We start from the raw sequence: 22,522 nt of genomic DNA, 5'->3' as shown, positions 1-22,522 counted from the left end.
ACTACAAATCTGAGGTACTTTCTGTGAGCATGGTGTACCAGAATGTGAAAGTATGTGTCTTTCAAGTCCAGTGTGGTGAGAAAGTCGTTCTGGGAGAGGAGCGGAAGTACCTGCTGAAGTGTTACCATGTGAAAATGGTCCGAATGTATGTATGTGTTTAGAGGCCAGAGATCTACAATAGGTCGTAGAGTCTCGTCTCTTTTTGGTATCAGAAAATATAGGGAGTAGACTCCTAAATTTTGCTGATTGGCGGGGACTTGTTCTATCGCATGTTTTTGTAGGAGGGAGATTACCTCCTGTTTTAGTAACGTGGAATGTTCTTGTGACATTGGGTGTTGCCTGGGTGGAATGTTTGGGGGGGGGGGGGGTAGATGTCAATTCTAGGCAGTACCCTGAACAAATAATTTGAGTCACCCATCTGTCTGAGGTGATGGTCTCCCAGACGTGAAGGAAATTTTGTAGCCTGCCCCCGACCGAAGTGGGATGGTCTGGGGGAGCAGGGGAAAGTCATTGGGTAGGCGGTGTGGCAGAGCGGGCGGTATTTGTTTTGCCTCTGCCTTTATTGTTATTGCCCCTATAGCCGCCTCTTTGATAGCCCCTTGTGAAGGAGGATTGAGCAGGGGATTTGGAGGAAGTGGACGTGCTATCTGAGGAGTAGCCACTGGCCGTACCCCGAAAGGAAGAGCGGCGAAAGGAGCACCTAGGAGGGTGTGACTGCAGGGCTCCCATAGATTTCGCCGTATCTGTGTCCTTCTTCATCTTCTGGGCCTCATCTACCTTTGGGCCGAATAGATGTTCTTGGTCAAAGGGATGATTTAATATGGAGGCCTGTACCTCAGGTTTAAAGCCTGAAACTCTCAGCCAAGCATGGCGACGGAGGAGGACGCTAGTGTTATTGAATTAATTCATTGGCCCTATTTTTGTATTTTTCTGGGAGATGGTGCATGATGGTTTCTAATTCATCATAATGCGCTCTATCGTATCTGGCCAATAGCGCTTGAGTGTTGGCGATACGCCATATATTGGCTGCCTGTGACGCAGTGCGCTTTCCTGACGCATCCAGTAACTTTGACTCTGTCAGGTGGTGGTGCTTCGCCTGACGCCTGGGAGTTTGACCTCTTCCGTGCAGTGGAAACCACTAGGGAATCTAATGGCGCTGGCCCTTTGATATAGGCAGGATCTGTGGGGGCAGCTTTATACTTTCTCTATGCGTGGGTTAATGACCCTATCCCTGACTGGGTCTTTAAAAACCTCTGGAGCGTGTTTTATTACCCCCTTGAGCATAGGTAGTATGGAGGTAGACCTATGTGCGGTATCATAGGTGTCGAGGAGGAAATCTTCCTCTACCGGGTCAGTGTGTAGCTCTACCCAGTGATAATGTGCCGCCCTCTGAAGTAGGTGGTGAAAACCTAATGTGTCTTCTGGTGGAGATGGCCTGGATGGGTAAAGGTCATCTTGTGGGACATCTGGAATGTCTGGATTATTATAGTTGTCCCATGGGTCTGGGGATCCTGTAGGGGTGGGGTCTTGTGGCACATCCCCTGGATCGTAATATGGGTCCCCCTGATCATCATGGTCTGGAGACGGAGTCAGAGAGCGATGAGGCAGGGGTGGAGAAGGCGGAGGGGGTGGAGAAGGCGGAGGGGGTGGAGAGGGTGGAGGAGGTTGGGAAGGCACTCTGAAAGGGGAGGTAGGAGAGTCTTTCCTCTTTGGAGGTGGAGGCGGAGCCGGTTTGTCCAAATGTCTCTTTTTAGAAGAGAGTGACAAATGTCCAGTTTTTGGATCCTTGGTAAGTGTCTTTTGCAAGGGATCCGGTGTAAACAGTTCCTGAGACAATGTTTGTTCCGTCGGCGCCGAAGGTTTCGGGGCCGATGACTTTTTAGGCTTGTCCGTGCCGTGCTTTTTTGGAACCTCCGATTTCTTGGTCGGCGCCGAGATAGGCTTCGGCGCGGAAGTGTCGGTGCCGAGGGCCTTATGGTGTTTGGTCGGTACCGAAAGGCTGGGTTTTGACACCGAGGACTTTGGTGCGGAGCTCGGTGTCGAGTTAGAGGCCGGTCTCTTTTTCGGTGCTGAAGTGTGTTTCTCGGCACCGCTGGCAGGCTGGCTCGAGCCCGAGCCGCCGGAAGGCTTATTAGGCTTCTTCACCGGGCCCGAAGGTGGGGTGTTTGAAGCAGTGTCTTTGGTCTTGCCTAGGCCCGGAGGCGAAGGCGTGACCGAAGCCTTTTTGGGTGTCGGCGCGGGTGTGGGTATAGTACTCACGACCCTCTGCGCCGGGGTGATGTCCTCCACATCCGAGTCGTCGGCTTCGGAAGCACTGACGAGGTCCTCTTCGGTGTGCTGCTGTCCCGGAGCTTCGACGTCGTCCCCGAAGATGTCGACTGGAACGGAGGTCGAGGAGTGCGCCATGTTTCGTCTGGCCCTTCGATCTCGAATAGTCTTTTTCGATCTGAAAGACTTGCAGGCGGGACAGTCTCGAGCATCGTGTTCAGGGGAGAGGCAGAGGTTGCACACCTCATGAAGATCGGTGTGGGGGAATTTGGACCCACATCGACGGCACTTCTTGAATGGAGTTCTTTCCATCAGGCAGGGCCGGAACTTGGATAGGCCCGAAGGCCGCCGTCGACGACTGGAATCGAAGATGTGTCGAAGAGAAGGTGATTGAGGAGATCTGGATCTGAACAATACCGCGATGAGCGAGGATTCCGCTTTGATCGTCGAACTGGAAATGTTCGGAACCGGAGCGCGAAGTATTACATCCGAGCCCGATGGCGGAAAAAAACAATCTGAGGATGGAGCCGAAGCCCATGCGCAATACGAACCAAGGGAGGAGTCACCGACCTCGTGACTTCCAAGGACTTTCCGAGAGGAAAAACAAACTGCAAACATCCGGGCCCAACACCAGATCGCGATTTATGCAAAAGTGTGTAATCTGCAGCTCATATGCCTCGAACATATTGCTTCACTAAATCAAATATGCATGTCAGACATGCTATGCCAGAAAACAAACAAATTGCTTTGCCTCTTCTATGCGTCAGACGGCCGGGAGCCGTCCAACGCCACGGTGCTTGTGTGAGTCAGACGGCTGCCAGCAGTCTGAGCACATGGCACTGGAAATCCCTCTGGTGTGGGCACCAGGGGATTTCCTTTCTCCCTAAACAGCCTTGGGAGCTGGGGAAGAACTTCACCAGCTCCCGAGGCAGTTTAGTTTTTTTTTTTAACTGAAATAACGATCCGTGCTGATGTCCTTTTTAGCGAAACCGAAACTGAAAAGAGCAGATCGGCTCATTTTAGTTGCACTTCCTACGTGCTCGTGGGCTATCACAGCCTCTGAGCAGGTAGCAAGACAGGAGAGGTTTCATTAGGGGAAGAATCTCCCCTTTCCAATGGTATCCCTCCCTAGTAGAGCCCTGCTTGGGGATCGCCGCAGGAGGGCGGTCCCCAAGCAGGGATCCAATCACTAGGCACCAGGGAGGGCGGAGAACCCCTTTGGGCAAGGGCTTTTGATCTCCCCCCCCCCCCCCAATGTTTTGGCATTATTTAGCCTTTCTGCCCCCTGGCGGCAACAGGGGGGGGGGGGGGCGGAAAGCCCACTAGGCACTAGGGATTTTTTCCAATGTATATAGGGGTGGGGGTTGCCCAAAAAGGGCATGTCAATGCCCCCCACAAAATTCCTGTCTTTCTGCCCTACCCCAAAGCCCCTGATCAGCCCCCCCCCGGGGTCAGAAAGCTCACTAGGCACCAGGGATTGTTTTTTTAAATATACGTAGGGGTAGGGGCTGCCTAAAATAAGCATGCTAATGCCACCCCCCACCCCCAATTTTTTTTGCCACAGTCCTTTTGCTCCCCTGGGAGGCAGATGAAGCAATATGTTTATGGGCATGTCAAGGAGAAGCCCCATAGGTAAGGGTCGCTACCTTTTTATTTTTTTTAGGCAGACATTTTGGGGTTTCAGTGATATTTTTAGTCTCATCTGCCCCCAAGCGGGAGCAGAAAACCACTAGAAACCTGGGAGTTTGTGTGTATGAGAACTGGAGTTTGGATGGCAGTCTGCATGTACTGACCTTTGGCTGGTAGTGTGTGTGGACTTGCACTTAACTAATGGTGTGTGTGGACTTGCGCTTGAAGATGGTCTTTGCAGATTGGCGCTCGCCTGGTGGTGTGCGTGGAGTGGTGCTTGGCTGGTGATGTACGCGGACTGGTGCTTGGCTGCCGGTGTGCACGGATGGCGCTTGGCTCGCGGTGTGCACGGATGGCGCTTGGCTGGCGGTGTGCACGGATGGCGCTTGGCTGGCGGTGTGCATGGCTGGGTGGGTGTGTGTGTGTGTGTGTGTGTGTGTACTGACTCTTGGCTGGAGGTGTGGCTTGCATGGACCACACAGCGTTTTCTTAAGCAGAATACCCCGCAAACCTCACATTTACTTACAAGGTCACTTTTTCCTCACATTTCTGTGTGGGAACATTGTAGGATCACCACGCAGGCACAACTTTCCTACCACCCAGCATTCCCCTCAGTCTCCAGAGTAAAATGATACCTCACTTGTGTGGGTGGGCCTGACTGAGAAGGGTCAAAAACGTTGAGATTGAGGGGATAGCACAGCGATCTCTAAGCGCTATATTTTTTTATATACGTTTTAGGATAGCTGTGCATTGGGCACCCCCTCAAGTGAAGTATCATTTTTATCGGGAGACCGAGGGGAACACAGGGGAGTAGGAGTTGTGTGCCAGCGTGGTGATCCCACACAGAAATGTGAGAAAAATGTTGGTTTTTTTTAGTTAAATTTGAGGTTTGCATTGGACCCTGGGTAGGAAAACATTGGGGGATCCACGCATACAACACCTCCCCGGACTCCCTCGGGTGTCTAGTTTTATGAACTGTCTGGATTTGGTAGATTTCCCTAGATGTCGCCAAAGTATGTTTTGGGGTGTTTACTGTCACGGGCACTAGGTCTACCCACACAAGTGAGGTACCATTTTATCGGGAGACTTGGGGAATACTGGGTGGGTGGAAGATTGTGGCTCCCCGCAGATTCCAGAACTTTCCATCTCAGAAATGTGAGGAAAATGTGCTTTTTTTGTTTTACAAAGTTTAAGGTTTGTAAGGGTTTCTGGGTATCAGAACCTGGTGAGAACCACACGTCACCCCATACTGGATTCCCCTGGGTGTCTATTTGTAAAAAATGTACAGGTTTGCTAGGTTTCCATAGGTGCTGGCTGAGCGGGGATCCAAAATCCACAGCTAGGCAAATTGCAAAAAGGGGTCAGTTTTCACTGGAAAAATGTGATATGTCCACGTTCCGTTTTGGCCCGGTCCTAGGATGCTTGTTTCCAGTCCAGAGAGGACCAGGCCTGGCAGTTCGGGCTGGACTGTTCCCATTAGGCGCAGGGTCAAGACTGATTTGCATATGGCTGGGTCCAAACTGGAATGGCATGGTGAGCAAAAACACAATAGATTTAGGCCCAGATCTCTGTACTGGGTGAATGTATGACATTGTTCTGCATTCTGTCCATCAATTGCTCTTTTTGCATTGGTCATCCAGAGTGGGACGGGTATGCCCAGACGTGGGTGCCGTGCTCTCCATGCCACTGGAGTCAAGCTATCCTGGCTGAAGAGGAGTGAAACCCCAAAACCGGTCCTAGGATGCTTGTTTCCAGTCCAGGGAGGACTAGGCCTGGCAGTCGGGCTGGAGTGTTCCCATTGGGCGCAGGGTCAAGACTGATTTGCATATGGCTGGGTCCAAACTGGAATGGCATGTTGAGCAAGAACACAATGGATTTAGGGCCAGATCACTGTATTGGGGTGCATGTATGACATTGTTCTGCATTCTGTCCATCAATTGTTCTTTTTGCCTTTTCCTGCAGTAGGCACTAGGCCTACCGGCAAGTGAGGAACCATTTTTATCGGGAGACTTCGGGAAACACAATATTGTAGAACAAGTGTTATTACCCATTGACTTTCGATGCGTTTCTGCCTTCCAAATTTAAACAATCATTGGCATAGCCAATAGGTCTCGCCTTTGGGACCTTATAAGTGTTTAGCCATGCAACAGTTGCATAACTAAATACTTATAAGTAGGCCTGGGCAAAAATTTCGTTCCGTTCGCGGAAATTGCGATAATTTGACATTTTTGCGTTCCGCGGAGAGCGCGAAAATGTCAAAAATTCCGGTTTCCGCAGCTTGGCGATAATTTGTTTCTTGCTCGCGCTGTAAAATGATACATTCTCGCGCGCGCGCGATCGCCTTACCTGAATCCCTGCGTTCGCCGACAAGTTTTCTTGATCCGGTCGCGTTCTCCATGAGATGTTGTATTGTTTTTAGCCATTTGCGCTGTCTCGCGACAGTTCGCGCCCGCAGTGACGTCATGCGTCGCGCGATCACGTCTTTCTTCTCGCGATCATGCACCGCGAGAACAACTCAAAACAAGATGGCCGCGCCCGCAAGCAACCACATGGGTAAGTTGGCGACCCGCAACCATGCAGAAAATCTCGCGAACATGCCGGAAAAAAACTTCCGCATCTTTGCGATATTTCTGCTTGTTTGCGATAATTTTAAACATTCTCGCGATAATTTGCGAAGGTTAATTCCGCAAATTCCGCCCACCCCTACTTATAAGGTCCCAAAAGCGAGACCTATTGGCTATGCAAAGCGGCCGTGAAAGTGAAAGTGATCGCAATCGCGATCACGATGAAACATCAAAGTGAAAGTAATCGCGGTCAAGTGCGACGCGCGCACATGCACTGTAGCTCTAGGCTGGCCTGGTTGCACTTTTTGGAGCCCTCTCAATAAGTCTCGCCAGACCAGCGTATGCGCTGGGTCAGGCGAGACCTAAAAAATGTGTAAAAAAGAAGTCACTTTGAAATCTGTCCTCTAATTCACATACTAGTATGGGTACCCAAAATTTCAGAGACGTGCAAATAACTACTGCTTCTAAACTCTATATTTTGCTCCCATTTTAGAAATACATGGGTGTCCTGGACACCTATTTTTCACTCTTTATATTTTACCAAATGAATTACTATATACCCAGTACACAATGAAATTCCATTGCAAGGCATAGCTCAGTTATTGGCTCTGCGTACCTCGGGTTCTTAGGTCAACCTACAAGTCCTATAAATCATCACAACCAGAAGGGTCCAGTGGTTGTAACGGTAGATTACTTTAAAAAATCTGCCTTAGTTAGAAGTTACAGGTGAAAACTTTGGCACAAACGGCTGCTTTTTTTAACTCAATTTCCATATTGTTTTTATTTCAACTGTTAGTTTCTGTAGGAAAACCTTGAAGGAGCTACACAAATGACCCCTTGCTAAATTCAGAATTTTACCTACGTTTTTTAAATTATAGCTCTCCGGGATACATTATTGCTTTCGCACCAATTTCTACAACTAACTAAGGTGACTGAAAGCACAAAAATAGTAAAAACAGACTATGTTCCCAGTAAAATTAAAAAACTGTGTAGAAAATGTTGGTTTTGACAAATGTCTGCCCGTCCCTGAAAGCTGGTAAGATGGTGATTTCAGCACCAGAAACCCTTTGTTGATATCATTTGCAGGGAGAAAAAAAAAATAAACATACGCTTAGTTCTGCAGCACTTTTTTTTTACCCATTTAAACAAAAAAAATTGGGTCCCTTTCAAGAGAATCCACAAACCCTGGGTACCTTTAAAATCCTCAGGATGTTGGAAGAAAAGGACACATATTTGGCATGGATAACGTATGTGGACAAAAAGTTACATGGGCCTAAGAGCCCCCCAAAAAAGGCTAAGCATGGTGTGGAGGGGGGGCCTAGCAGCAAAAGGGTTAAAAGTTAGAAACCCTGAATAGTTTGTGTGTTTTGTGAGGGAGGTGTTAGGGTATGTAAACAATAATAGCAAAGGATATACCAAATTTAGGAAAACACTTAAGAAATACTACAAGAATCCACATACATAACTAAGGAAAAAAATAACTTCGTATAACTCACCAGCTGACGTCTGTTTTTCTTCCATGTTTCAGCTTTCCTTTTTGAATTCATATTCTGAAAGGCTGTAAAAGAAAAATCTGTATAAAACAACACATTTACACATCATAAGTTGGGTTAGACTGACTCAGCAGGAAAAAAAATCACACATTGGTTCTAGCAGGCATGTGCTCATAAGTGTATCTTGAGCATGGAACCAAAGGCATAGATTCTATCACCACTACAAGTTTGCTAACAAAAAAGGAATCAGAAAATAACAAATTAGGAAAAGGTTACATTCCAATATTTGTAATCCAATAAGCCACCTTCCATGCTTAAATTCAATTCCGTCAGTCCTTGCCAGTGCTGGAATGGAGGCAGTTGTACTCTCTGATGTCAAGTAAACAACTTTGCTTGCATTTTTAGGGAAACAGATAGTCACCTTCATGTTTGCAACCCTCCCATAGGCTAAGAGTAAACTTATTCTAGCACACTTGTAGAACAATAGCTGTTTTCCATAGAAGTTGAATGCATCAATGACACTTCACTGAAGCCAATTACAATGCACTACCAAGTGAAGCACCACAGAAAGCAATGTGGGAAGGTTACGTGACAGAACCGTGCATTAACCAGTGGCCAACTGACTTCTTCCAGCCACCTAGACAGTTTGACGCTATTGAGGTTTGGCTGGTATTCCTAGTAACTGCAATGTACAGTGACATACACAAATGAGTCACAAATATAACGGAAACCAGTGAGAAAGGGACTGAGTGTACTTGGACAAACCATTGAAATCAGTTAACCATGGTATGCTTTTTTGGCAGGTGCCATAACTTTCAGACTGGTGGGAGACAACAGAAACACCATGTCTGAAACTAGTCCACTAGCGATAGTATAAAGGCAGCCAAAACCAGAAAAATTAAAATGTTCAAAGCATGAAACGTGCACAGAGATACGGAAAGGGTTTTAAGCCCTCATGGAACCAAAGTTGGGAGAAGTCTGCGTGTAGGAACATCTTTTCCTTTTAATATTGTAATAAGAATTACGACGTTCAACAACCAGGTAGCAGTATATTCAAACAAATAATTTACTTCAAGGTCAATGTGTGGCAACTAGATAGGATGGTTTGTCCTTCAGTACATTTTAGGAGAGCTATTCAAGCAGCTATGCTGTTTTATCATTGAATTTCGGCCCTTATCCCAGTAGTGGAACATCAGTAGTAATTGTTCCCTGTCACTGAGTCTGGGAATGGTCTACTCAGTGATAGAGGATCTTGATTTTATGTCATAAGTACTGAATTGTCATGACCGTGCGTAGGATTCCAGAGCACTTTTTCCCACCTAAAGTCTATATATAAAAATGAGTGTACACTTTTTTTAATTGTCAATTTTTTCTATAACTAAAAGCAATTAAAATCCATCTATGAAAGGCTATACTGGCACATTTTTGCATAAAATAACACCAAAAAAAATAGAAGATTGTTTCTAGAAAGAACAATGACTAGAAAGGTAAATGTTTCCCACACTGTACCCACTGTTTATAGCTTGTAATACTGTAGACTCACATGTTCTGCATACTCCTGCCATCTAGTGTTTGATGCAAATGTTTGACAGTTGGGTTTTTTCAAAGAAGTTTCGAGTCACAAAATATCTTGTAACTTCTACCTTAGTCCACACAATCCACTAGGACAAAGACTTCACCTCAGATTGTTTTTAACCCAGCAGGTGAGTAATGTCAGTGGAGTGCAGTGAACCAAAACAGAATATAGGAGTTGAGCATTGTGAAGGGACAGAGTGGAAAACATGTTAGATCACCTCATTTCCCTGGAGGGGGAGGGTAAATGTGAACCTACAACACTTCAAGTTATCAACAGATGATTAAAGGGTAGCATTTTCTCTTTATAGCATGTGTGGCTCTGCATATACTGTAAAAATGTTTCCCCAAAGAAGTGGCTAGCTAGCAAGGAATGCAGATATTTGAAATAAGGTCCTCAACAGTTTGTCCTACCATTGCCTGTTGATGAGCTAGATATCCACACAATAGTATTTGGTAAACTTGTGTGTTTTTTCAAAGTGGCACCTTTGCAGATATAGGCTAGCAGGATGCTACTGAGGAAAGACATTGTGGCGCCCTTTTTGCGTGTGGTGTGTGCCCTTGGGACACAGAAAGAGCAAATTTGCCTTGGCATAAGAAGTCTGAATGCACTTTATAATCCACTTTGCAATACCAGATTAAGCCCTTTTGTAAAAGCTGGCTTGTTTCAATTTAGTACATGATGAACAAGTTACTTACCTTCGGTAACGATATATCTGTAAGAAACATTAGTTAGTGATAGATTCCTTACCTTAGAATTACCCAAAGGTGTCAGAATGGATCCGGAAAGTTTTCGTCAGCAGTACCCCTGCGCCTTGGACGGTGGCATCATGCGGCTCCACATCCGTTGTTCGCGTCGTGGTCGCCGAGAGGACATTGCAGCAGCTACTTAGACGCCACCCTCGCACGCTAATGTCAGTTCTGTACACGACTTTCTACACATGGAACGCAGAGCCATGCAAGATACTGACCACTCGTGCCTTGAACTAGGGCCCTGAAAGGGATGACCTTAACCCTAGAAATCAGTTCGCAGAACGGGGAGGATGGGTGGGGCGGTAAGGAATCTATCACTAACTAATGTTTCTTACAGCTATATCGTTACTGAAGGTAAGTAACTTGTTCATTTGAAAGAAACATGTAGTGATAGATTCCTTACCTTAGACTAGATACCACAGCAATACTAACCCCGGTTGTGGGTCTACGAACCAAGATCACACCAGAAAATCCCGGACTACAGAATGGTCTAAGAAGCCATCTCTACGGACTTGGCTGTTCAGGCAATAGTGTTTAGTAAAAGTGTGCAGCGAGACCCACGTAGCTGCCAGACAGATGTCTTGTAAGGGGACACCATGTCCCAATGCCGTAGCGGGAGCAGTCACCCTGGTGGAATTGGCACGCAGCCCCAACTGAGGCTCCTTCTTAGCCAAAGAATAACAGGCTTTAATAAACAAGACGACCCATCTAGAGATAATCCTCTTGTGTACGGCCCGACCTTTCTTGGCGCCAACATAGCCAACAAAGAGCTGGTCATCCACCCGGAACGGTTGTGTGCGGTTCAGGTAAAATGAGAGCGCACATTTTGGGTCCAGACAGTGGAGCCTCTCTTGCTCTCTGGAAGGATGAAGAGGCAGAAAGAAGGTGGGCAAAGTGTTGGTTTGCCCAATGTGAAAAGCAGTGACAACTTTTGACAAAAAGGATGGACGGGTTCTGAGCACAACCTTGTCCAGATGGATAGACAGAAAAGAAGGTTTACAAGAAAGAGCCTGGAGCTCACTCACTCTCCTAGCGGAGGTGACGGCAACCAGGAAAGCAGTCTTTAAAGTTAATAGACGTAGAGGACATTTGTGAAGAGGCTCAAAGAGAGTGCACATCAAATATGTGAGAACCAGGTTCAAGTCCCACTGTGGCATCACAAAAGGAATAGGAGGGAAAAGGTGAGTAATGCCTTTGAGGAATCTATTTACAACAAGGGACTTGAAAAGAGTGGGTTGATCAGGAAGCATGAGGAAGGCTGAAATAGCAGAAAGGTAGCCCCTGATAGTGCCCAGAGCAGAGCCCCACTGGGCCAAAGAAAGAAGGCACAAAAGAACTTCTGAAAGAGGGGCAGAAAGGGGATCCACAGCCTTTGCTGCACACCATGCCACAAACTTGTTCCACCTGCAGGTATATACCAACTTAGTGGAGGGACGCCTGGGTGCCAGAATAACATCACAGACTTCAGAGAGCAAGTCGAATGGAATCAACTGCCGCCGCTCAATCTCCACGCAAGGAGGTGGAGACTGGCCAGGTTCGGGTGGAGGACCGTCCCCCCCTGCTGCTGCGACAGAAGTTACTCCCGAAGAGGCAGTCGGATCGGGGGATCGATGGTCATACTGAGTAGCTCAGGATACCAAACTCTTTGAGCCCAGTCCGGAGCCACAAGAATGACTTGGGACCAGTCACGCCTGATCTTCTTCAGCACTCTGGGCAGAAGTGGTACAGGCGGAAAGGCGTACAACAGACCACAACTCAAATCGCGACGAAAAGCATTGCCTAGCGAGTGCCGCCCTAGAAATTCCAACGCGCAGAATTACCAACATTACGCGTTCCTTTTCGGTGGCGAATAGATCTAACCAAGACTCTCCCCACTGTTGAAAGAGACCTTGCGCCACGTCCGAGTGAAGAAGCCATTCGTGATCCATCATGCATCTGCGGCTGAGTTTGTCTGCCCTGGCGTTCAGTGAACCCGCCAGGTGTTGAACCACCAGGGAAATGCCCTGATGTTTCAGCCATTTCCAGCGGCACAGCGCCTCCTGACATAGGGACCATGACCCCACCCCGCCCTGTTTGTTGCAGTACCACATGGGGGTGGTGTTGTCTGTGAACACCTGTACTACTCTCCCCTTAGCGCCAGGATGCCCGTAGGGTTACAACGCGCTTTATAAATGTAAATACATAAATACAGAGGGAAGGGATGCCTTCAGTGCAAGTCGGATCGCCCGGAGCTCCAGAAGGTTGATATTGAGCCGGGACTCCGCCGGAGACCAGAGGCCTCTGATCTCCGCCTCTCCCATGTGGCCGCCCCATCCCAGGAGGGACGCATCAGTCACCACTGTGTTCTCCAGTTGGGGAAGGAAGAGGGATCTGCCATTGACCCAATGCCGGTTTGTGAGCCACCACTGCAATTGTCATGCAGTGCCCTCCGAGATCTGGACGTACTCGGTGTTACCACGCTGCCAATAAGCCCAGCACTGCAGGAGCGAAGAATATCCCAATCCTCTACCCTCACCACAGTCACCCCGCACCCAACATATATAACAGGGTGACAGGTAACCCTGGCGCTGGGAGAAGGTGGGGGAAAAACAGGGAAAGAACAAAACACTGTAGTCAGGCAAAACCTGCGTCATCTTCTTGTCTACCACCCACACAACGTCAGGAGGGCACAACTGGCCCTTATAGGTGTGAAAGAAAAGAAGAATGAATCATGTAAAACGAGAAAAAAATCACATTCCTTCAAACACACATAAGCAGGTGCACACAGAAAACATATATGGCTAATCTTACCCCTTTAGGCAGTTGGAGTCATCTAAGAGCAGGAACACCACAACATTGCCTGACTCCAATACAAGAAGGGGAAATCCTTTTCTTGGGAAAAAGAAGGTTGCAAATCCGATGATATAAATCCCCAAAAGTAACACCTTCTTAACACGAGAGAGAGGAAACCGGGAAAAAAGAAACACACAGTCAATCAAAACAAACAAGCATTGGCATAGCAAATAGGTCTCGCCTTTGGGACCTTCTAAGTGTTTAGCTATGCAACAGTTGCATAACTAAATACTTATAAGGTCCCAAAATCGAGACCTATCGGCTATGCAAAGCGGCCATGCGGCCGGGAAAGTGATCGCGATCTGAAAATGAAAGTAATCGCGGTAAAGCGCGAAAATGTAAGTAATCGCGGTAAAGCACGAGAATGAAAGTAATTGCGGTAAAGCGCGAGAATGAAAGTAATTGCGGTAAAGCGCGGCGCGCGCGCCCGCGCACTGTAGCTCTAGGCTGGCCTGGTAGCACTTTTTGGAGCCCTCTCAATAAGTCTCGCCAGACCAGCGCATGCGCTGTGTCAGGCGAGACCTAAAAAACAAAACACGAACGTGAGGGAACGGAGAGTATAAAAAACACCCGTCATGAAGCTACTCTGTGATTCCACCCGAATTTCCCATAACAAGGTGGATAGGATACAAAAATGAAGGAAGTCCTGATAAGGAAGACGGGAACGCAGCCGCGTTACTCCCTTTGTTCCCTTCTTCACATTCCCGGTCCAAGGGAAACCCGAAATGAGTCCGAGACAGCAAACAATCAAAAGGACAAGTAATCCCAACGGGGATATGACCAAGCACACCCCAAATCACAGAGGCCACAAAACAGTCCGTAAGTCCAGGGTCCAGTAGCAAGGCACAGATGAAGGCAGAAACTGACGACAGCGGGAAACCCAGAGGCAAGGAACCAGAAACGAAACCAAGTGCCGGTATCCTGAAGACAGGGACTTAAATACATGCCACAAGTAAGCAAGCCCGTTCCCACATGTGCACCTAATTATGCATGCAACCGAGGGAGGGAAAAAACAGAGGGTAGAAGAGGGCTAGGGGGAACATGGCACCCAACCCTACAAAGCACTAATTCCCAACAGTACCTCCTCCCAAACGCCTCCCTACTGGCCTGAGTTTACTGGGGTGCTGTACATGGAATAGATGCGCCAACCTAGGAGCATGTACATTTCTAGCCGGCTCCCAGGTACGATCTTCTGGGGCATATCCCTTCCAGTCAACTAGATAAAATAACCTACCCCGTCTCCTCCTGGAATCCAAGATACCATTAACCACAAATTCCTCGTGGTCATCAACCACCACGGGGGTGGGAGGCAGCAATGCCTGCGTGGTCATAGCGCACAAGTTACTTACTTGTGTAACATTATATCTGTAAGAGATATTAGTTGGTGATCGATTCCTTACCTTAGAATATCCCCAGTTGTCAGACTGGGTCTGGAAAGTTTTTCGTCAGCAGTACCCCTGCGCATCGGTAGGCATCGTCATGCGGCTCCGCGTACGTCGCTGGCGTCGTAGCCGCAAAGATGACGTTGGAGCTACTTCGACGCGCCCACGCGTGCTGACGTCAGTTCTGTACACGACTTTTCCGTGCCAGGAACGCAGAGCCATGCCAGAGACCGACTACTGGTGCAACAGAACTAGGGCCCTGAAAGGGAGGACCTGATCCCTAGACAAATGTTCACAGAACGGGGAGGATGGGAGGGCGGTAAGGAATCTATCACTAACTAATGTCTCTTACAGATATATTGTTACACAAGTAACTGAAAGAGACAAAGTGATAGATTCCTTACCTTAGAATACATACCCAAGCAATACCAACCCCGGTGGTGGGTCTGCGAAGTGAGATTACACCAGAAAGTCACGGAGAACTGAAGGCCAAATAAACCGTCTCTCCGGACTGGACTGTGAAGGTAATAGTGCTTAGTGAAAGTATGCAGCGAGGCCCAAGTGGCTGCTTGACAGATGTCTTGCAGGGGGACACTGCATCCCAATGTTGTAATAGCCGCAGTCGCCCTGGTAGAATGGGTGCGCAGTCCTACCGGAGGATCCTTTTTAACCAGAGAGTAACAGGCTTTAATGCACAGGACAACCCATTGGGAGATAGTCCGCTTGTGCACAGCCCAGCCTTTCTTGGCGCCCGCATAGCCAACAAAGAGCTGGTCATCCACCCGGAACTGTTGTGTGCGGTTGAGATAGACTGAAAGCGCACGTTTTGGGTCCAGACGGTGGAGCCTCTCCTCTTCTCTTAAGTTAATAACCGCTAAGGACAGTTATGAAGAGGCTCAAAGGGAGCGCACATCAAGCATTGAGAACCACGTTCAAGTCCCATTGAGGTATCACAAATGAATAGGAGAGAAAAGGTGAGTAAGGCTTTTGATAAATCTAATGACAACTGGGGAATTGAAAAGAGAGGGCTGATCAGGCAGCCTAAGAAAGGTAGCCCTTGATAGTGCCCAGAGCAGAGCCCTGCTGGGCCAAAGAGAGAAGGAAGAAAAAGGACCTCAGAAAGACGGGTAGAAAGGGGATCCACAGCTTTCGCTGTGCACCATGCCACAAACTTCTTCCACCGGCAGGCGTATACAGTTTTCGTTGAGGGACGCCTGGCTGCCAGAATCACATTACAGACTTCAGGAGGCAAGTCAAATGGAATCAACTGTTGCCGCTCAATCTCCACGCAAGGAGGTGGAGGCTGGACAGGTTCAGGTGGAGGACCGTCCCCCGTTGCTGCGACAGGAGATCCTCCCGAAGAGGCAGTCGTATCGGGGGATCCACGCTCATGCTGAGTAGCTCGGGATACCAAACTCTTTGAGCCCAGTCCGGTGCCACAAGAATGACTTGGGCCCGGTCACGTCTGATTTTCTTCAGCACTCTGGGTAAAAGTGGTTTAGGTGGAAAGGTGTACAACAGACCGCAACTCCACTTGCGACGAAAAGCGTCTCAGAGCGAGTGCCGCCTTGGAAACTCCAACGCGCAGAACCGCTGACATTGAGCGTTCTCTTCGGTGGCGAATAGACCTAACCAAGGTTCTCACCACTGCTGAAAGAGACCTTGTGCCATCTCCGAGTGAAGACGCCATTCGTGATCAAACATGCACCTGCGGCTGAGTTCATCCGCCCGGGCGTTCAAAGAACCTGCCAAGTGTTGAACCGCCAAGGAAATGCCTTGACGTTCCAGCCATGTCCAGAGACGCAGAGCCTCCTGACATAGGGTCCACGACCCCACCCTGTCTTGCTTGTTGCAGTAACACATGGCGGTGGTGTTGTCTGAACACCTGCACTACTCTCCCTTTGACAGAGGGAAGGAATGCTTTCAGTGCAAGTAGGATCGCCCTGAGCTCCAATAGGTTGATATGGAGCTTGGACTCCGCCAGAGACCAGAGGCCTCTGATCTCCGCCTCTCCCATGTGGCCGCCCCATCCCAGGAGGGACGCGTCTGTCACCACTGTGTGCTCAGGTTGGGGAAGGGAGAGGGATCTGCCGCTGACCCAACGCTGGTCCGTGAGCCACCACTGCAAGTCCTGTGCAGTGCCCTCCGAGATCTGGACGTAGTCGGACAGGTTTCCCCGATGCTGCGCAAACTGGAACTTCAGGTCCCACAGCAGAGCCTGCCTATGCCACCTGGCATGATGAGCAGGATGCAAGAGGCCATGAGGCACAGCAGCCCAAGGTTCTTCCTGACCGAAACCCAGGAGCAGGGCCGAAAGATCGGAATTATAGCCCGAATGTCCCGGACTCGCTGGATGGGAGGATAAACCCGAAACTGCACCGTATCCAGAACCGCTCCGATGAAGAGGAGCTTCTGAGAGGGAATCGGGTGCGACTTCGGCACGTTGATGGAAAACCCCAGCAAATGCAGGTCGGCTGTTGTCTGGAGGTGGGAGACGACTGCCTGGGGCGAGCCCACCTTCAACAGCCAGTCATCGAGATAGAGAAAGACTGAAACCCCCGATCTGCGCAGATGAGCTGCGACCACCGCCATCACTTTCGTGGACACCCGAGGGGCGCTGGTAAGGTCGAAAGGGAGCACGGTGAACTGAAAGTGCTAGTGGCCCACCGGAGGGAACGCCGGTGGGCCGGCAGGATGGGGATATGAAAATAAGCATCCTGCAAGTCCAACGCTACCAGCCAGTCTTGCGGGTCTAGGGCAGACAAGACCTGAGCAAGCGTGAGCATCTTGAACTTCTCCTTCCGGAGGAAGCGATTGACGTTCTGGAGGTCTAAGATAGGACGCAAGCCCTTGTCCTTCTTTGGAACCAAGAAGTAGTGGAAATATCAACCACGACCTACTTCTGGCGTCGGAATGCGCTCGATGGCCCCCTTGGCCAAGAGGGCCGTAACTTCCTGCTGGAGAAGTGTCAAGTGATCCCCTGACATGCGGTGGCACGGAGGTGGCATGGCTGGAGGGGTAGACTCAAAGGGTAGGGAGTAGCCCCTTCGGACTATCTGGAGAACCCACCTGTCCGAGTGATGGTGCGCCATTGTGGGAGGTGATGGCGAATCCTGCTGCCCACTGGTGTCCGTGGGCCTGAAACACCGGACTAGGAAGGTTTTGAGGCGGTGGTGGATTGACCCGCCTGCTGGCCCCAGGACCCACCACGGCGGGCCCCACGACCGCGGCTGCGCTGAGGTTGCGTGGGCCGGCGGTCTCGAAAGGAACGCGTTTGGGCGCCTCGACCCTGACCTTGAAAGGAGCGAAAAGCAGACCCAGAGGGAGCGCGCATGGTGGCGAGACCAAAGGACTGGGCCGTAGCCTGAGAGTCCTTAAAGCGTTCCAGGGTGCTATCCGCCTCGACACCAAAGAGGCGTGTGCCATCAAAGGGCACGTCCAAGAGAGTGTTCTGGACATCCCTGGAAAAGCCAGTAGTTCGGAGCCAAGCATAACGGCGGAGCGCCACCGTTGTGGAAAGAGCCCTGCAGAGGGAGTCGGCCCTTTCAAGTCCACAACGGATAGTGAATTTGGCAGCATCTCTCCCCTCAGTAATGGCCTGGGAGAGCACCGCCCAGCTTCCACAGGGCACTGAGGCAGCACCTGTGCCACGGTGTCCCACACAGAATGTGAGCAGCGGCCCAACAGGCACACAGTATTCACCACCCGCAATCCGGAACTGGCAGATGTGAAAATCTTTTTCCACAAATTGCACCAGTTTCTTAGATTCCTTGTCCGGAGGAGCAGAAGGGAATGCGCTCGGAGAGGCAGAGGCCTGGACAACCAGACTCTAAGGCGTCGGGTGTTGTGTGAGAAAGCTGGGGTCGCCAGGTGCCGGGCGATGGCGGCGTGCTACCCCCTTATCCACAGGAACCCCTGTGTTAGGTGTGTTCCAGGTGGTTACCAGGATGTCAGTAAGGGCGTCATTGAAGGGCAGCAGCGGCTCCGCGGAGGAAGACGCTGGCTGCAGCACTTCAGTCAGGAGATTGGTCCTATTAGGCACAGAAGGGAGCTCGAGGTAAAGAGCCTCAGCCGCCCTTCGCAACACCACAGAGAAATTCCCAACCTCCTCCGTAGCCACAGAGGAAGGGGACAGGGTACCAGGGTGTGGAGAGAAATCCAGATCGCCTTGACCTTCCATATCACTCTCCCAGTCCGATTCACTCTCGCATTGAGCTGCGAGAGGGTCCTCAGACCCCTCCCAGTACTCCCCTTCGTCCGCCGGCTGTGGAAGAGGCCGGTAAGTACAAGGTGCCTGTGGAAATGGGAAAAACTCCCCACCTGGAATTCGAATTGGGGGGTAGTAGACCAATCCAGGATCGACGCAATCCGGCGTGAGGAGGCGCCGAGGCCGGAGCCGGCGGCGCTGAAGGAGATCGTGCTGGCATAGCCGGGGCCAAAGGCGGCGGCATGGGGGCAGAACCACCCAACGGGCCCACGGGCCCAAAGGCGCTCCGGAGGGACCCGATGGGGCGAACAAATGGCCCATGGCCAACAGTAAGACCTGTATTTCGTCCGGAGTCACGTGTGGGCCCGGAAAGGGAGAGTATGCCGCAGGTAACAACGGAGGCTGCGTCGGAGCCGTAGGGGAGTGACCGCTCGCCCCCTCCACCGTGTTCTGCGACCGGTGAGGGGTAGACTAAGAGTGACGTCGCCTATTCGACTTCTTATGGTGCCGTGACTTACCTGTCCCGAATCCGATGAGCGATGGTGTTGGCTTCGGGACCGGTCCCTCGACCTCCCACGGGAGCGGGACCTCGAGCGGTGCGAAACCGATTGTTGGACCTCCAACAACTTTCGGGAACGCTCCTGCAAAGCTTTCGGCGCCATGGCCGGACAATCGAGGCACGCCTCGGGGTCATGGGCGTGACCCAAGCAGAAGAGACACACGTCGTGCGGGTCCGCCACTGACATGTTCCAACGGCAGGCCCTACAGGACTTAAACAGCATCCCTACGGCACCAGGAGTCGAGTACTCGACAAAACAAGAGAAACAAGTTCTCAGAAACCAAGTTAAAATATTAACTACGGGTACCGCTCTCTCTCGGATCTGCGCCTGCTGGCGCGAAAAAGAAAGACCTGACGTGGGCGCGTCTAAGTAGCTCCGCCAACGTCATCTTGGCGGCTACGGCGCCAGCGAAGTTCGCGGACCCGTATGTCGATGCCTACCGACGCGCAGGGGTACTGCTGATGAAAAACTTTCCGGATCCAGTCTGAAGCCTAGGGATATTCTAAGGTAAGGAATCTATCACTAACGTGTCTCTTTCAGATATAAGGTTTTAACAGGGATGTGTGAAACACTGGATGGATACAATACTCCTCAGGCAAAGAGAATTTCATTGCCACCGGGTTCACCACTTTGAGGATAGAAAAGGGTCCCACATACCTAGGCTGTAACGTCCTGGGGCCATCCAATCTCAAGTTTTTAGTCGCTAACCACACCATGTAACCTACTGCATATGAGGGAGCAGGACGCCTATGCTTATCTGCCTAAATCTTCATGCTCCGTTTAGTAGCCAACAACTGCTCCTGTGCCTTCTCCCAGATAACTGACAGAACCCTACTCAAGGTGTCTACAGCAGATACCCGCTCAGAGGGTTGTATAGGTATGGCTCTGGGGTGAAACCCCATCGAGCAATAGATTGGGTTCATACCTAAGGCTGAGTGCAGGCTGTTATTATAGGCAAACTCAGACAAATGAAGAGCGGTTACCCAACTCCCTGTCAGAGAGGACAGCAGACATCGTAAATACCGCTCCATTGTCTGATTAGTGCGTTCAGTCTGCTCATCAATTGCTCTTACTGGTTCAGGCTGTTCCTTAAACACACAGGGAACCTTCAATCTCTCAGCTAACTGAATGTCCATAAAATTCCCAGTGGCACCGGAATCCAGTAACACCGACCTAGTAAACCTGCTGCTGTTAGAAAACACATGAAACGCTGAGATAGTAAAATGATGTGGGGCCGTCTTTACTGCCCCTGGAATAACATAGGGGTTGTTACTACCCACTTCATCAGTAGACAACTGTTGTAAATTAGTTCTTCATGTAACATGGATGACAGTGGTCGTTAGCCCTTCCTTTATGTTCTTACCTCCTTAGCCTCACAGAATACCTATGTGTGTTCTAACTTATACCGGAGGGTTCCACTCTTGCCAGTTGATGGTCTGGTCTGCTGGCGAGGTGTGCGCTCAGCTGTGTCCTACAATAAACCTACATGTAACTAACTAGAAGTGTCCTGAGATACATCTACAACAATTTGGCCAGAGAAGAAACCATCACAGCTTTGAGCAGCACCTCGCACTAAGAACCCAAGACAGCCCACCCATCTGCTGCCAGCAACGTGGCCACAAGAAGGAAAAAACCTGAAAACGAGAGAAAATTAAAGAAAAAGAAACAAAGAAACCCATCTACTGCCTTTATCATTAGAAAAAAGAAACTGCTAACCTGAGTAATGTGTCGAAACCTGTCGCAAGTATTCCCCAGCTGTTTTCAGAAACAAGATAAACTAGAGGAACACCGGAAAAAGAAAACAATTGCAGATACCAGATGCAAATACACTGCTGCCAGTAAAGAGACAAACGAGAAACTCACGGTGTTAGGCCCAGCTGCTGCCATCCCAACGTCACTCGTCTGAATCGTGAGTCAGTTACTTGTCAGCGTTTATTTATTCCTGCATGCGCCATATAAACTGTTCACCACTAGATGGTGTATTTACACTTTGGAAGTGCCAAGCGATGGCTAAGATCAGACCCCGATGCTAACTAATCCGGTTTGGCAGTATTGATTGACACAATGAAAAGAGTTGATCAGGGGCAAAGATCGGCCCTGGTGTCAATTGTTGGAATTGCCTATTCTGAGCAAGGCATTTGCATCACGGTGATACGAAACGACTCGTTGAGGGGAGCAAACATTGTGGCGATACTGGGTACATTAAACTTACGGTAACTGTGCAAATGTTATGCGCCACTGATCTTGAGCCGTTAATCTTGTTAGCGCACTGCCTGGCATTCTGTGCTCACGAGCCCACCTACGCGACACAAAACGCATCTCCGTCACTGAGCGCGTCTCCACCATGACACAGAACGCGTCTCCTTCACTGAACGTGTCTCTATGGTATGCACATTTCGCTAGTGGCTCCCAACACACGGCTATGATTCAACAAGGGCAGACTTCGCAGAAGTAATGAAAGGCAGGCTGCATAATGAAGGTAAGAGCGCGCGCGGAATCTGTGTGTGCTCGAGCAAGATTTGAAAGCGAGCAATATTTGAAAGCAATACAGAGGCCGTCGATCTGCCAAGGGAAGGCACACTATGGAGGCAATGATAGAACTAAAAAAATTAATAAAAAATAATAACCATAAAGTGCTCACAATCAGCCTTAGATACACGGAGGAAACTCAAATTCCAAAGTGTCTGACACGGAAAGCTTGGCATAGACCCCATCAGGAGGAACTGCAGTAGGAACTGCATAGTTCACAAAACGAGGGGCTCATAGCTTCACATTCCAAAGGCTGGTCACAACAGTTTGGAAGAAGTGCAACGTAGCATGAACGGACAGTAAGCAGGCTTAGTAGGCAGTAAGACGAAAGGTAGTTTAACATAGGGAACGGCAAGTTCAAGCACTTCCTATTCTATGCCAAGCCAGATCAGTTTTGTATCATTACCCCAAGAAGGACAGCTGTCTCACCTGGCGCAGTACATGCTATTTATTGGGTCTCAGAGCCCATGATACCAGAATGGCTACTAAGAGCCTAACTAGAAACAGGACAGAGAATATAGTACTGGGTCTAAAAGTCCAGAACCGGGAAAGCCAAGAACTGCAGGAGAAAGCGCAGAACCGGGACAGCGAGTCCAGAAGCGGGTCAGTGAAAAGGGACCCAGGCCCAGCAAGGGACAAAAGTCATGGAACCACGATGAAAAATGAGAGCGCAAAATTCCCAGAACCACGATGGAGTTCCGGGACAGAGAGCCCACAATAGGGACAAAGGTCC

The 22,522-nt window shown here is 49.6% G+C and overlaps 1 protein-coding gene across 7 annotated transcripts in view; it reads right to left on the bottom strand.

The window, feature by feature from the left end:
• Nucleotides 1-22,522, bottom strand: part of STK38L (serine/threonine kinase 38 like) — a 492,424-nt gene that overhangs the window by 149,021 nt on the left and 320,881 nt on the right. For all 7 annotated transcript variants that reach the window (XM_085652796.1, XM_085652799.1, XM_085652802.1 and 4 more), the window contains one exon: nucleotides 7,958-8,019. In XM_085652796.1, the coding sequence (XP_085508922.1) occupies nucleotides 7,958-8,019 (62 nt within the window). The remainder of the gene's footprint in view (nucleotides 1-7,957; nucleotides 8,020-22,522) is intronic.

This window comes from Triturus cristatus, chromosome 4_1 (genome assembly GCF_964204655.1).
Source record: "Triturus cristatus chromosome 4_1, aTriCri1.1, whole genome shotgun sequence".
Lineage (NCBI taxonomy): Eukaryota > Metazoa > Chordata > Amphibia > Caudata > Salamandridae > Triturus > Triturus cristatus.
Note: the sequence above shows the minus strand (reverse complement) of the source record. Positions and strands in the feature narration are given on the sequence as shown.